General features: G+C 36.7%; 2 protein-coding genes across 8 annotated transcripts in view; one reads left to right on the top strand and one right to left on the bottom strand.

Moving 5' to 3' along the window:
* LOC127876953 (uncharacterized) overlaps positions 1–10,346 on the top strand; it is a 90,586-nt gene extending 80,240 nt beyond the window's left edge. Inside the window, exon 2 of the mRNA XM_052422512.1 lies at positions 10,082–10,346. The gene's annotated coding sequence lies outside the window, so the exon portion shown is untranslated. The remainder of the gene's footprint in view (positions 1–10,081) is intronic.
* LOC127876934 (protein lingerer-like) overlaps positions 1–16,180 on the bottom strand; it is a 91,421-nt gene that overhangs the window by 58,474 nt on the left and 16,767 nt on the right. For all 7 annotated transcript variants that reach the window (XM_052422441.1, XM_052422442.1, XM_052422443.1 and 4 more), the window contains exons 8-12: positions 14,942–15,021; positions 14,560–14,671; positions 12,627–13,019; positions 9,364–9,500; positions 1,317–1,467 (exon numbers count right to left, since the gene is read on the bottom strand). In XM_052422441.1, the coding sequence (XP_052278401.1) occupies positions 1,317–1,467; positions 9,364–9,500; positions 12,627–13,019; positions 14,560–14,671; positions 14,942–15,021 (873 nt within the window). The remainder of the gene's footprint in view (positions 1–1,316; positions 1,468–9,363; positions 9,501–12,626; positions 13,020–14,559; positions 14,672–14,941; positions 15,022–16,180) is intronic.

The following is a 16,180-nucleotide window of genomic DNA, read 5'->3' on the forward strand; positions in this document are numbered from 1 at the left end:
TATGGCTTTCCACATTTTTAACTTCTCTTTTTTTACAGTATTTTCTTCCCCCAAAAATATCAAATGTATCATCCACAGATTACACAAGATGAGCATCTGTAAGAAATCCTAAATTCTGATATAACAAGATGTGTTTGTGAAACACAATGTCCCCCTATATGATGTTTGACATTGTAGGATGACCTTGACCTTGTGAAGGATGACCTTGACCTTTCACCACTCAAAAAGTGCAGCTCCATGAGATACACATGCATGCCAAATATCAAGTTGCTATCTTCAATATTGCAAAAGTATTAATAAAATAAGCGATTTGGGCCACATATATTTGACCTCTGACCTTGAAGGATGACCTTGACCTTTCACCACTCAAAATGAGCAGCTCCATGAGATGCACATGCATGCCAAATATCAAGTTGCTATCTTCAATATTGCAAAAGTATTCATAAAATGAGCGATTTTGGCCACATATAATTGACCTCTGACCTTGAAGGATGACCTTGACCTTTCACCACTCAAAATGTGCAGCTCCATGAGATACACATGCATGCCAAATATCAAGTTGCTATCTTCAATATTGCAAAAGTATTCATAAAATGAGCGATTTTGGCCACATATATTTGACCTCTGACCTTGAAGGATGACCTTGACCTTTCACCACTCAAAATGTGCAGCTTCATGAGATACACATGCATGCCAAATATGAAGTTGCTATCTTCAATATAGCAAAAGTTATTGCAAAATGTTAAAGTTGGCGCAAACAGACAGACCAACAGACCAATAGACAGACCAACAGACAGGGCAAAAACAATATGTCCCCCACTACTATAGTGGGGGACATAAAAAGCTCATTCAAATGTATAAGCAATTTTAGGATTTTATTTGTGTGACTTCACAGCAAATTACTGATAACTGTTTACATCAGGGGTGATAAGCATGTCAGTTTGGCAGTATATTTCCACCTGTGTTCATCCCACAGGACATACCACATGTACATCACTATGGTGACAACACACAGGTGATAGCCCACATGGACTGGCTATGTTCTGGACCCCTGCACTTTCATCATATCACGCTCCCCTGCACTGATGTATTACTTTCCTTCTTAAGGATTGCAGATGGTTATCCTCAATGTCTTCAATAATAATTTTTGTATAAATATTGTGTTTAATTGTAGAATATGAAATTCAATTTAACAATGGTAGCTTGAACAGGCATTAAAGAACCTGTCTGAAAAAGAGTCCTTTCAGACTGCTTGAACCACTTCCATATTCACAAAATCAATTGAAACTTTTCAATGTATACACAACTTGACCTACTTTACTGGGACTCTCAGCGGCACTCTTCTTGGTGGGTGTGGTGTACGGAGACTGCTGGTACAGGGTGCTGTTCCTGGGAGAGGTCTCCAGGCTGGAGGCCATCCGCGCCTCGCTTGGCTTGCCTCCAACATGGTTGCTTAGCGACTGTGTACTGCAATCAGCAGGAAATTTCTAATTCATATACAGATCCACTGCTTTATTTGTTGAAAACATGGGAAGATATTAATCAGCTTTCTTCATACTTCTGCTGATAAAACCTTCTGTTTTTAAGGATGGTTTAGTGATTCACAATTTGTACTAATAACCATGTTTAATAATAAACATGGGGGCCAAAATGCCCTAGGTTGCTAACCTCAGATATGTGAAACAGTATTATAATTTTTTTTTATCTTTTACTAGTCTATAAAGATAACAAGCAAATTCGTTAAATTGATATCCCCCGGTAATATGCTTCTGGACACAAGTGTTATATTTGACACTAAAAAAGCATTTTTTCAAGATACAAAGGGCCATAACTCCGTTATAAACAGATGGTGTACAATGCCATTTGGCGTACATCATCTTCTTATATTATATATATATATATATATATATATATATATATATATATATATATATATATATATATATATATATATATATACTCATACCAAGTTTCATTGAAATCTGCAAAAGCACTTCCAAGATATGGCTCCGGAAACACAAAAAAAGCATTTTTTCAAGATAAAAAGGGTCATAACTCCGTTATTAACGGATGGTGTACAATGCCATTTGGCGTGAATCATCCTGTTATCCATATATATACTCATACCAAGTTTCAATAAAATCTGCCAAAGCACTTCCAAGATATGTCTCCGGACGGAAAGATGGACTGACAACGCCAAAACAATATCCCTCCGCCTATGGGAGGGGGGGGGGGGGGATAAAAAGTAACCCCTAAAATGGGTCCAATCCTGCCCTCAGGGGCATGATTTGAACAACCTTTTTGAGAACCACCATACGCTCTCTCAGATCAATATAACACTGCTGATTCTTTGTTTCCGAGAATACGATTTCTTACTTTCGCTACTATCCAACTCCATATAAATCATGTGACCCATTTCTTGATTAGTTTAACTTCTTGGGCATGATTTAAACAAACTTATAACAGGAACTCTATGCTTTGTTACACTCAATATATCATACATCTGACCCCCGCAGTTTAAGAGATTATTGACATTTATAAAAATTTACTAGTCAGTTCTTAAAACAAGAGGGCCATGGGCCCTAAGGCGCTCACCTGAGACCCAAAGGAACTTAACTATTCTGGGAAGGTGGAGTTCAAAATAATAAAAGAACTTCATACAGACGGGCGTACAAACTTAACTTGCGCTTTATAGTTCGATTATTTAGTGTAAAATCTTCAAAAGAGGACGAGTGCTGAGCAGAGAGGCGGAGGTACAGACTTAGTGTGCTCTATTATTAAAATACGTTTTCACTGTTTTTTTCCATTCAAAGTTATTTAGAACAATGATACTTGGATTTTCAAGTAATACTGCATTTCACATATCATACATGACGTCTGTATATAAAATTAATTAGAATAATGGTATTTCTGACTTTCACATAATACTGTATTTCACATATCATCCATGTAGGCCTACATAACTGTATATCAATCTGTATTTATGATTTAAAATTAAATTTCATACTTCATTCAAGAGTTAATTTTTGTTAATTATTCACATTTGTAAGTGTTGTTTGTAAACAATTCCTCTAGGCTTCTACTATTTATTTACAACCAATGCAAAACTAAAATGCATTTTGATTGTGAAATTTATTCTCAAATACAAGCTGCATTTAATATCATAAGTATCGCAAATAGTTGGCTTTAAGTACATTTTCTCTATCTCTTTAATTCTTGGGCTTTAAGTACATTTTCTCTATCTCTTTAATTCTTGAACAAAGTATATCTGTGATATGATATGTGTACATGTAGACATGATAGCTTTGTTTTTCAATAAATGTTCACCAGTAAAGTTTGACAATATTTCAATCTATTTTTTATTGATCAACATAATTGAATTTTGACAACAGTTGTTGCCTAAGCTGTAAAGGATATTTTTACGTACATATCTTTACTTTTTCTTCTTGATATTCATAATATTCACTGGGACTTTGTGATAGTTGTTAAAGTTAAATACACTACGCGGCCCGCGATTTTTGCCTAAATCACAGAGTTTGGGCCAACGTGGCGAATCGCGGTGATTCGCCGCAAATCGTGGTGATTCACCGTGATGACACTCTACGGGTGATTCGTGGTGATTCCACCGTGATTTCACTGCGACCATCTCGCCATAAAGATCAGCTGTTGAATCATCGCAAAACACCGAGAATCGCCGTGATTGGCGTTGACTACTATATTAAAAAATTTAAACTTATTAACTAATGTCATTATTATTGACAATCACATTATATCGCGAAAATATATTCCAATATGAAAGTAAACACCGTACTTGCTGAATGTCGAATCCTGATTTCCAAACAATATCTTTATTTGTTGAAATAACAGTACGGCTCACGCAAAACCAACAAATTCGCAGCTACAGATTCCTTTGTTCTCCAAGTTTCTCCGCAGCCACGAGTATTCACTCCGAATCATGCCAAGGCACTCGGCAATAATTCGCGGATATAAGAAACAGGTACAGATAATAACCTGATATTTTTACATCTTCGCGATTGTTTTAACATTTCGTCAGCTTCTCTGCATACTTCATACAATTACCATCGGATGTCATCTGTCAATGATTTTGTAGGTCAGTAACCATATCGAAGAAATTTACAAAGTTTAATCTCGGAAACGAGACTTGCTTTAAATGATGAAATAAACGATATATATTTGCATAAAACTTTCTAAAATACACAGACGACACAAATATAAAAAATGTCGACCATTTGAATAAAATCAAATGGTTTATTTGTAAAATTTATACTTTCACTTCGTCCTGATTTTCAGAAAATGACTTTTACATGTGCATCTAAATTTAAATTTACACATTGCTTCTGATGATGTACGAGTATCCAATCCCAATTGGGCTGCTAGATCTATTTAATAAAATAGTAGCGTGTAAAATTCATTTGATGGAACAATAGTAAACGTTTGTCTTTACTATTTCTCGAGCAATGTTGAACGGCATATACTTTTGAAAATGGAAGCCATGATGATTCGGAATTATCGTTATTTTAAATGTTTCAAACATAGTTTGTTACACTTAAAATTAGGCGGTGAATCGTTTGCTTTGGTGGCATTCTGTTTCATTTCGGACCTCGTGCAATTTTTCAGATCATAATCTCTGTGCTTTATTGTTAGTTTCTGACCACGTGTGCTACTTAAAGTAACCATCCGGCTGTGTATTATGGTCCATGGAAGTTGCTAGGACCCATGTTGATGATCCCTAAATGTTAGATAAGCATGTGCACTATCGATTAAGTTGGTAAGTACAAAAGTTCTACTGAAAACCGCCGACTGCGTCTTTGTTTTATTATCCAATCAAGCCCCGAACATCCAATATCCTGTGTATTACCAGAAACAAACTTAAGATAAGCACGTGTCGTCTGTCAAAACAATGATTGTATAGCTGTTAACATATTAAAGTAGCTCACACAGTTAATTCCTATATATGCTCTCGGAAACAGACTTTCATAAAACCTTTCAAACAAGGGCTGTTTGTAAAACATGCATGCCCCCCATATGGGCTCTCAGTTGTAGTGACAGCCATTTTGTAAATATGTTTTTTGTCACTGTGACCTTGACCTTTGACCTGAAAATCAAAAGGGGTCATCTGCGAGTCATGATCAATGTACCTATGAAGTTTCATGATCCTAGCCATAAGGTTTCTTGAGTTATCATCCGGAAACCATTTTACTATTTCGGGTCACTGTGACCTTGGCCTTTGACCTAGTGACCTGAAAATCAATAGGGGTCATCTGCCAGTCATGATCAATGTACCTATCAAGTTTCATGATCCTAGGCATAAGCGTTCTTGAGTTATCATCCGGAAACCATTTTACTATTTCGGGTCACCGTGACCTTGACCTTTGATCTAGTGACCTCAAAATCAATAGGGGTCATCTGCAAGTCATGATCAATGTACCTATCAAGTTTCATGATCCTAGGCATAAGCGTTCTTGAGTTATCATCCGGAAACCATTTTACTATTTCGAGTCCGTGACCTTTGACCTAGTGACCTGAAAATCAATAGGGATCATCTGCTAGTCATGATCAATCTACCTATCAAGTTTCATGATCCTAGGCATAAGCGTTCTTGAATTATCATCCGGAAACCATTTTACTATTTCGGGTCACAGTGACCTTCACCTTTGACCTAGTGACCTCAAAATCAATAGGGGTCATCTGTCTGCGAGTCATGATCAATGTACCTATGAAGTTTCATGATCCTAGGCCTAAGGGTTCTTGAGTTATCATCCGGAAACCACCTGGTGGACCGACCGACCGACATGTGCAAAGCAATATACCCCCTCTTCTTCGAAGGGGGGCATAATAATGATATTTATTTTCATAAGAATTGCTAATATATATATATATATATAAATATATATGACAATTTTAATAAACAGATATTGGTTTATTTTCACAATATTAACTCCCTTTCTCGATTCCCAGAAAATGACGTGTACATGTTGCATTAAATCTAAACTTAAATTAATTTGTTTATTGGTCGTTGAAGAATATTATTAACTGTACACGACATTTGTGTGTAGTCAGTATACAATGCAATAATTGTTTCAATAACAAAGGAACTGAAACAGTGTAACGGTTACAATACATCGTGTTTTAACTATATTTTATTTAGAGGAAATGTCAATGCCAAGTATTTCGCGAGGTACCTCGGTAATTAAATTGAATATATACATATACATATATATATATATGACAATTTTAATAAACAGATATTGGTTTATTTTCACAATATTAACTCCCTTTCTCGATTCCCAGAAAATGACGTGTACATGTTGCATTAAATCTAAACTTAAATTAATTTGTTTATTGGTCGTTGAAGAATATTATTAACTGTACACTACATTTATGTGTACTCAGTATACAATGCAATAATTGTTTCAATAACAAAGGAACTGAAACAGTGTAACGGTTACAAAACAGCGTGTTTTAATTATATTTTATTTAGAGGAAATGACAATGCCAAGTATTTCGCGAGGTACCTTGGTAATTAAGTTGAAATTCACAACGAAACTTTAAATGGAAATTAAAATTAATGATATCAATGTTTAACCTCATATGAAATTTTTATTTACAAATAAATACACACACGCCAATTTTCCCGCGCTTTTTATCAGAACAAAAAATTTGTGGCTAGAATTTGTAACCGAAAATAGCTGTACACGACGCGTGCAAACTGTGTCAGGTGATTTACGCATGTACAATACAACTGATCTGATTGGGCGCTTATTTCATCAAATCTTAAATAGAAACATATGCCGAAATTCATTTGATAATTTCGAACGTTTGTGTATCAGACATTCTTTGGGACTCTTATTGTCAATATTAACCAGAATTCGCTTTTAAAATGGAAATCGGGCATATGCAGGATTATCAAGTACGATAAAGACGGAAGAAGTTGCATGTATGTGATTGAGACAGTTGAAACATATGTATCGGGGAATCGAGAGACTCGGAAAATTACGACGATTACATTACAATCAGTTATGAGTTCTCCATGGCTTCAAACTGTTAATTGCATAATCAAAAACGCAATAATCACTCCTCCAGGTGCGGTATCATACAGCTAGGTGCGAACACTGTTTTGTTTTATACGCAGCATTTAAAATGACCAAAAAAAACAACCTGTCAGAGACATGGGTGTGAAATACATGTTGACATTTTAAAAAGGATACTCAATTATATCTGCCAACAATGCTAATAATCCCATATTGCTATAATCTCTGTGAAGATCATATATGTACATGTAACGCAGGAAAATCATTCTTCACCACGTTTATCGGGAACGCGGTGAATTGCGGTGAATCACCGCAGAGATAATATTTATCACATTCGCGCCAATCATGCTCGACCTAGCGTGATGAAGCGCGCCAGATTGCGGTGATTTTTCACCCAAAATAAATAATGACCACCGCATGTCGGTGATTTAGGCAAATATCGCGGGCCACGTAGTGTAATAGCCATATTGAGTAAGTTCAATCAGGCATCACTGTACTTAAAGCTAAGAATTATGAAATATCACGCCCATTAAATTTATATAAATATATATTGTATAAACCTTTCTTGGAAATATATAAGTACATAATTTTGCTATTTCAAGAGCTTGCTTCAATGTTGTAATCTGTTCTTTTTATGCAGTTAGCATGCTGATTTTTATACGAAAATAAATGCCAGACAAATGTATTTATGTGTTTATTTCTATATTGATACCACTGTATAGCAATTGCTGTTCCATGCTGTTCACTGCAAAGGGCTGTAAACAAGGGGTTAGGCATCAAGCAACTGTCAGAGATAATGAGGTACCTGCTGTGGCTAATGGTTATTTCATTGGTATGCGGTCATTAAATTACATGCAACAAAATGTGTGAAAAGTGGCAAGCACAGGAATTTGGGGCCTGACTCTAAACTGTCATATACAGTTGTTTCTCCCCTAAGTAATTTCTGTGAAATCAATATTACTACTTAAAATTTTGTGATTATTTAATAAAGGGTTTTCAGATGGCAAAAATACGTTTGTTGCATTTATCCCCAACCAATCATCAACAAAATAATCCTCTGTTATTATGGCCATGTTTTTCAAATGTTCACGACTATTTTCAAACTCGTCCGAGGCATCCACATAACCAATGTTTTGACCAAATTCCATGATGATTAGGCAAAAAATGTGACTTCTAGAGTGTTCACAAGCTTTTTTTCTATATAAATATAAGGAAAAAGACCCCCCCCCCTGGCAGCCATGTTTTTTTACCGCTCTGAACCATTTTCAAACTCAAATGTTCTGACCAAATTTCATGAAGATAGGACCAAAAATGTGACGTCTAGAGTGTTCAAATGTTTTCACTATATACATATAGAGAAAACTGCCCCGCCCCCTGGCGGCCATGTTTTTTCACCGATCTGGACCATTTTCAAACTCATCTGAGATATCAATAAAACCAATGTTTTGACCAAGTTTCATGATGATTGGGCAAAAATTGTGACTTCTAGAGGGTTCACAAGGTTTCTGTATAGCCATATAAGGAATACTGCCCCGCCCCCTGGTGGCCATGTTATTCAACAGACCGGAACAATTTTTGAACTCAACCAACATATCATTAAGACAAACATTTTGGCAAAAAAGATTGGGCATCAAATGTGACTTCTACAGTGTTCACAAGGTTTTTCTATTTTTTTACCTAGTGACCTAGTTTTTGACCCAGCATGACCCAGTTTCGAAATCAGTCGAGGTATCATCGGGACAAATGTTCTGATCAAGTTTCATGAAGATCGGATAAGAAAAAAGGCCTCTAGAGTGTTCACAAGGTAAAATGTTGACGACGCACGACGGACAAAAGGCAATCCCAAAAGCTCACCACGAACACGTTGTGCTCAGGTGACCTAAAAAAAATATAGTTGGGGCGTATCTAGTTTTGACCCCAGGTTTATAATTAGAACAAACTTAACAGAAGATCCTTATAAGACATGGTATCTAAATATCACACAATGAGTACAATGTGCTCATATGAGTTAATAAAATCGATCTAAGTGCTTAAATCTTTGAATTTCATGTTTAAACACGTTAATTTGCTTTTGGTCAGGCACCACTTATTGCCAAAATTATTTTCAGAGTTAAAATGGAATTGGATCTTGATATTAAGATGTGTTCATTTCAGGAGAAAAAATTTCATTGCAGTTTGTGAGTTTCATCATTCTGCAACACAAGATAACATTTCTGAAAAACACCATAAAATGAGAGAGTTTAATAGCCAGCAATTTGATAAATCTGGTTTTATTAACTACCTTTTCGTTTCTGAAGATGTGAAAGACTACCTTTTTGTTTCTGAAGATGTGAAAGAACTTGGTGAAGATTCATTTCCTCCAAAAGAAAAGCCAAATTCAAGGTTCCCGAACTGTACATCGAGGTTGGTTACCATGTGGTCTGGCATTTCTACAGCTGAAGCTGGGATCTGGTGACAAAACATCTTGTATTAGCATTAATGCACACTTTATTAAGGTTCACTAAGAAATGAAATATTTTGAACATACAGTCAATCTTGTATTTAGAGACCACTAAAGGGAGTAACCAAAAGTGGTCTCTTAATAAAATGGTCTTTAAATAAAAAAGGCCATTTGTGATGAATGCGGACCTTTGATTTTAAATCCAGATATCGGATTATCTCCTTTTGACACAGCGATTTCTGCTTTTGCAATCAAATGAATCTAAATATAAACAAGAGTTCCGCGGTCGGAGATGACCGCATTGAAGCCGGATTTTTGATTTAAATGACAGGAAAGTACCTTTCGTGTTTTTGTCAATGCAATACTTAAATTACTGAAATATTGTTCAAAGGTCAAAATGAAGACTCTATGTCCAAGCATACCAAAGTTATAACAATTTTAACATTTTAACATTTAAGGTCACAGTGACCTTGACCTTCAAATGAATGACATTGAAATGACCAGTGGTCATCTTCTAGTACTGGCCAATCTTTATTTCAAGTTTGAAGACTCTAGGTACAAGCATACCAAAGTTATAACATGAAATAAGAACTTTAACATTTTTACATTCAAGGTCACAGTGACCTTGACCTTCAAATGAATGACCTTGAAATGTCCAGTGGTTACTTACTAGTTCTGGCCAACCTTCATGTCAAGTTTCAAGACTCTAGGTCCAAGCATACCAAAGTTATAACAACTTTAACATTTTTACATTCAAGGTCACAGTGACCTTGACCTTCAAATGAATGACCTTGAAATGTCCAGTGGTTACTTACTAGTTCTGGCCAACCTTCATGTCAAGTTTCAAGACTCTAGGTCCAAGCATACCAAAGCATACCAAAGTTATAACAACTTTAACATTTTTATATTGAAGGTCACAGTGACCTTCACCTTCAAATGAATGACCTTGAAATGACCATTGGTTACTAACTAGTTATGGCCAACCTTCATGTCAAGTTTCAAGACTCTAGGTCCAAGCATACCAAAGTTATAACAACTTTAACATTTTTTATATTGAAGGTCACAGTGACCTTGACCTTCAAATGAATGACCTTGAAATGACCAGTGGTCATCTGTTAATCCTGGCCAACCTTCATGTCAAGTTTGAAGACTCTAGGTCCAAGCATACCAAAGTTATACCATGAAATAAGAACTTTAACATTTTCGAGCACGCCGCCACCCCGCCTGCCCGCCCGACAACATCAATCTATAAGCCGAGATTTTTTCGAAAAAAATCCGGCTAATAAAATGAATAAAACAATTTTTTACTTAAAATAAGTTGTAGTTGTTCTCTCTAATTCTAAATACAATGTAAATGGTTTGCACGGAGAATGGGTTTTTCCGACTCCAAACTCATTTGCAATTAAATTTACGTTCACTTTTACTCTTCGACACTTCCAATACCCGAATTTTCTCATTTAACGTTAATACTTTCCGTTTTGACATTTTAATTTCTGCATCAAAGCTTATATATATCTGACTCGATTATGGTACATAGGTAAATAAATAAAATACCTTGATTGAAAACTAAATAAACACGCAGGATTGGAAAATTTGCTAACACAAACTAATAAGCATAGTAACAATTACATTTTTTAATGAACAGATTTCGCTACATGTTACCGATTTTTAGTTTATTTTTTACACCTCTCGAGAACAATGTGAAAATGTTTGTCGCGTCGGCCCATTGTTTCTGCAATAAAATCGGCGGTTAAATTTGTCACTTAACGTCCCAGATAGTAATCGCTTTAACCAGACTGTTGGCAATACCTCACTGTATTATGCAACACCAAAAATTGATAGGCAGTTAGCATTAACACCGGTCAGAACCGGTCATCGAGACAAAGGAAAATGGCTGGTGTGAAATCAAAACAAAGAATAATCGTCCACATTTTCGGCTTAGATAAACAATCAACACTGATTTGTCCCTGAACGGTCAACAGATTTACCACTTTTACCTTAAAGCGGTCGCTTAATTCAAGACTCGGGCATCAAAATACACTAAAATCAGCGGTCGCTGGTCGCGCAAGACAAAAGTCGCTTAATACAATATGAAAATATAGTTAAACCCTGGGGCGGGATTTAAAGTGGTCGCATAAGACAAAAGTCGCTTAATTCAAGTGGTCGCAAGCACAAGATTGACTGTATTAAGCTACATGGGCACTTTCTCTGTAACATTTTTTTAACTGTAGTGTCCGCCTAGCAATAGAGAGGTCACAGGTTCGATCCCCACACTATTACCCCCATAGACACCAAGTACTGGTTCTAGTCTGAGGAAACTGACTAGAGCGTGTTGATCCCCACACTATTACCCCCATAGACACCAAGTACTGGTTCTAGTCTGAGGAAACTGACTAGAGCGTGTTGATCCCCACACTATTACCCCCATAGACACCAAGTACTGGTTCTAGTCTGAGGAAACTGACTAGAGCGTGTTGATCCCCACACTATTACCCCCATAGACACCAAGTACTGGTTCTAGTCTGAGGAAACTGACTAGAGCGTGTTGATCCCCACACTATTACCCCCATAGACACCAAGTACTGGTTCTAGTCTGAGGAAACTGACTAGAGCGTGTTGATCCCCACACTATTACCCCCATAGACACCAAGTACTGGTTCTAGTCTGAGGAAACTGACTAGAGCGTGTTGATCCCCACACTATTACCCCCATAGACACCAAGTACTGGTTCTAGTCTGAGGAAACTGACTAGAGCGTGTTGATCCCCACACTATTACCCCCATAGACACCAAGTACTGGTTCTAGTCTGAGGAAACTGACTAGAGCGTGTTGATCCCCACACTATTACCCCCATAGACACCAAGTGCTGGTTCAAGTCTGAGGAAACTGACTAGAGCGTGTTGATCCCCACACTATTACCCCCATAGACACCATGTACTGGTTCTAGTCTGAGGAAACTGACTAGAGTGTGTTTCAATAAGCCTAAGGCTTTCTATGTAATCAATCTAAAATAAATAGGTTTAAACCACTGTTAAGTTTTCTCATTTAAATTATGATAACAGGGGCAATAACATAAAACTTTTTTCATAATTCTTTTACAACACATGCAGAAACACAAGCAAAATCTCAATAACCTTTGATGGTGGAGGCAGTTTTGATCTTTGTGGCTTGGCTCGTTGTTGCATCATGGCAGACTGTGAGGCAGCGCTAGATGAGGACATGCCTTGAGAGCCAGCAAGACTGGTTAATGCGCTCACTGAGATACTGGTTCCTGAATGACTGCTGCCCCCTGTTAAATCCCCACTGTGTAAGGAGTTGCCAGTCAAACTGTTTACAGGTAGACTGTTGGACAATGAGTTTCCCAGACTGTTTCTACCAAGACCAGAGCTCGTCAAGCCGTTCCCCGCTAGTTCTGATGACAGACTGGAGCCCAAGTTTTCATGGAGAGCGGTCTGTTGTAAGGAGACTAGAGCACTGACATTAGATGTCATAGAGTTCTGTAGTGAGGAGCTTGAGCCAGAACCAATCTGAAACATGCAAACAAGTCATATAGAGCTAACATGAAAGCAACAATTAAACTAGGGATCTTGATAAGTTCAAAAAAGTTAATTTAGATCATGCACAGAAAAGCCGAAAATTTGTCAGTTAAATATTTTTCCCCTAAGAAAAATGCTATTATACAAGGCAGTGTGATCAAGCATGCAAACTACGCACTCGTAGCTCACAGCTCATTTTTACAAGGCCTTCCATGAGACGGCTATATCCAAGATATTTTTTAACCTCAAAAAGGTGAACTAGATTTTGAACTTGTATGTCTGACTAAGACCTGCACACCATCCCAACACATAATGACTAAGTGTGACAAAAATAAAACAATAGATAAAGACGATATGGATCTGACACAAACAAGGCTCAGCCTTTTGACCTTTAAGTATTACCTTGACCTTGAGCCATTATGACTCATGCCTTCTTCATGCCGTTGCAATTAACTTAACATTGTTGGCAAGTTGCATTAAAATCCTTCAATACATTGTAGGAGATATAGACAAATACAGAGGCTCAAACTATTCAACTTGATGTGTGACCTTGACCTTCAGCTTACGTGACTGACTAACATATGCATTCTGCACATTGCCTAATTCACCTGGACACTGTAAAGTTCAATAAAATGCTTTCAATGGGTATAGGAGATCTATATTGGAAATGAAAATATAGGCACAAACGTGGTCTTAAATACTGTAACCTTCTAGCCATGTTTCACGAGATCCTTAACGGGGTACAGAAGTTAAGGTGGGGACACACATAAAGGCTCACACCTCTGGCTGTGAGGTAAAACCTCGACCTGGCATAACTAAATCTTGCCTTCTGCACACAGTCTCAATGCTCTCAACATTTAAGACAAGTTTCATTAAAGTATGTAAATTGATATAGAATATATGTAGGGGACAGGAACACTGATGCGCTGACTGACTTGACTGATGGGCCACTGGCATTATATAACCCCCCCCCCCACATTCCTCTGCGTCTCGTATTAGCAAGAGCACAGGACTACAAATCCCATGGTTTCAGGTTGGATCCACGGCTAAGTCACATAACTTGTGACGAGATTTGTCAGTAAGGAAGGTGTCAGTTATTTGCATATGTGTGTGGACTTTTTCTGGTTAACCAGCTATCTCTGTTGAAAACTGCAAAATACATATGCCATTATCGCAACTGGTCACAAGGTAATTACCTGAACTGTTTGCTTTTTTATGCAACAACTCATCAATTAATTCAGGGCTTTTTTCCTTTTTAGAGAATGGCCATTTGTTTTCTTCTCTCTTTTTTTTTAAAACAAATTTGGAAAGTTCACGAGTCAAATTTTATAATTTGAAGATTTTATTAACACAGATTTTGCAATTTTTAAAAGTTGGCTTATCATTTCTTCCCAATTTTGAACAGTTCCCAACTCATATTTTCACAATTTTAAACAGTTTGATACTATTTTTTTCACAAAATGAGGGAGTCATGGTGCCTTCACAAAGATGGGAAGAAAGCTCTGTTTTTATTTACAAAGTCTATCCCTACCCCAATGGAATTCTTGATGGATTCTGTAGCCTGCTGGTTAAACTGTGTAATGTATGCATGTTCGTCCATGTCAGCCTGCGAGTGCTTTGGGTACAATGGTCCCATGTCATATCTAAGAAATAAGCATCATAAAGAATCATTAGCACTTAAAGAAATTTTCAATAAAATATAATTTGAGACAGTTGAGACAGTAAAATATCTGAACATTTTTTAAAACATGCTTTAATACTAAGAACAATTGTTCTTCATCTGCATATACATGTTTAAGCATTTACATTACCAGTGAGGGTACATTTTATACAATAAAGTGTATGGTCAATTTCAGTACATCCAGTCCAAATACCACTTGACTTGTCCAAGAAATTATCATAAAATAACTCACGCATTAGTGTCCATGTGAACTGCATTTTGTGATTCTGGTGCAGCATTGGTACTAGCAGTAAACACCTTGCTCTCTGCCAGCTGGAACAAAACACATTGACATAAATATAGATTTAAAGTTTACATAAGTGACCCACACAAAAAAAGCAAGCAAGCAATGACAAAATCACACGGCTCTTTGTGTTTTTTAAATAACCAACCAAGCAGTATACAACACATTTATCATACATGGAGGTATAAAATGTACGAATAAACATGAATAAAATGGCACACCTATAGTACATTTTGGAATAAAACTCTAACTTTTAGGCCACCCTCATCAATATTTCAAAACAATCTGAGGGCCAATCACAAATTTAAGGGGTTCTTGGCAGCTAAGTTCTATTACTTCCAGTGATTTTTTATGCTTGATATCTTACAACCAGTGCCTTTAGGATTGAGATAAATTGCACAATAACCAATTAAAATTGGGAAAAATTAAACATCATTAGTAATATAATAAATATCAGTATTTCAATACGTTCATAATATCATGTTTTATTGCCTTATTATATCAGTGCTACAGTATATATCAATAAAGCACTGTATAATAAAGGAAAAGTTTGTTGTTGATTTTTTAAATTGATTTGTGTATGTGTGTGTGTGTGGGGGCGAGGGGGGGTGGGGTGGGGGGGAATTTTTATTTTTTTTATTTTGGAAATTATACATTTTTTTGCAGTTGGAAATTAGCATATAACAGGCTGTAATTTTGGTCATAAAACAAGAGATGTGTTTGTCAGAAACACAATGCCCCCTATTGCGGCGCTTTGAAAGTTTTTTTGTTGATCTTTGACCTTGAAGGATGACCTTGACCTTGAACTTCCACAACTCAAAAATGTGCAGCTTTAAGAGAGCACCGCTTTGAATTTATTTTTTTTACCTTTGACCTTGAATGATGACCTTGACCTTGAAGAATGACCTTGACCTTGAACTTCCACCACACAAAATGTGCAGCTTCATTATAACGCCGCTTTGAAATTATTTTTTTGACCTTTGACCTTGAAGGATGACCTTGACCTTCCACCACTCAAAATGTGTAGCTTCATGAGAACGCCGCTTTGAATTTTTTTTTGTGGACCTTTGGCCTTGAAGGATGACCTTGACCATGAAGGATGACCTTGACCTTGAACTTCCACAAATCAAAATGTGCAGCTTCATAAGAACGCCGCTTTGATTTTTGTTTGGACCTTTGACCTTGAAG

Source organism: Dreissena polymorpha, chromosome 4, assembly GCF_020536995.1.
Source record: "Dreissena polymorpha isolate Duluth1 chromosome 4, UMN_Dpol_1.0, whole genome shotgun sequence".
In the NCBI taxonomy this organism is placed as follows: Eukaryota; Metazoa; Mollusca; class Bivalvia; order Myida; family Dreissenidae; genus Dreissena; species Dreissena polymorpha.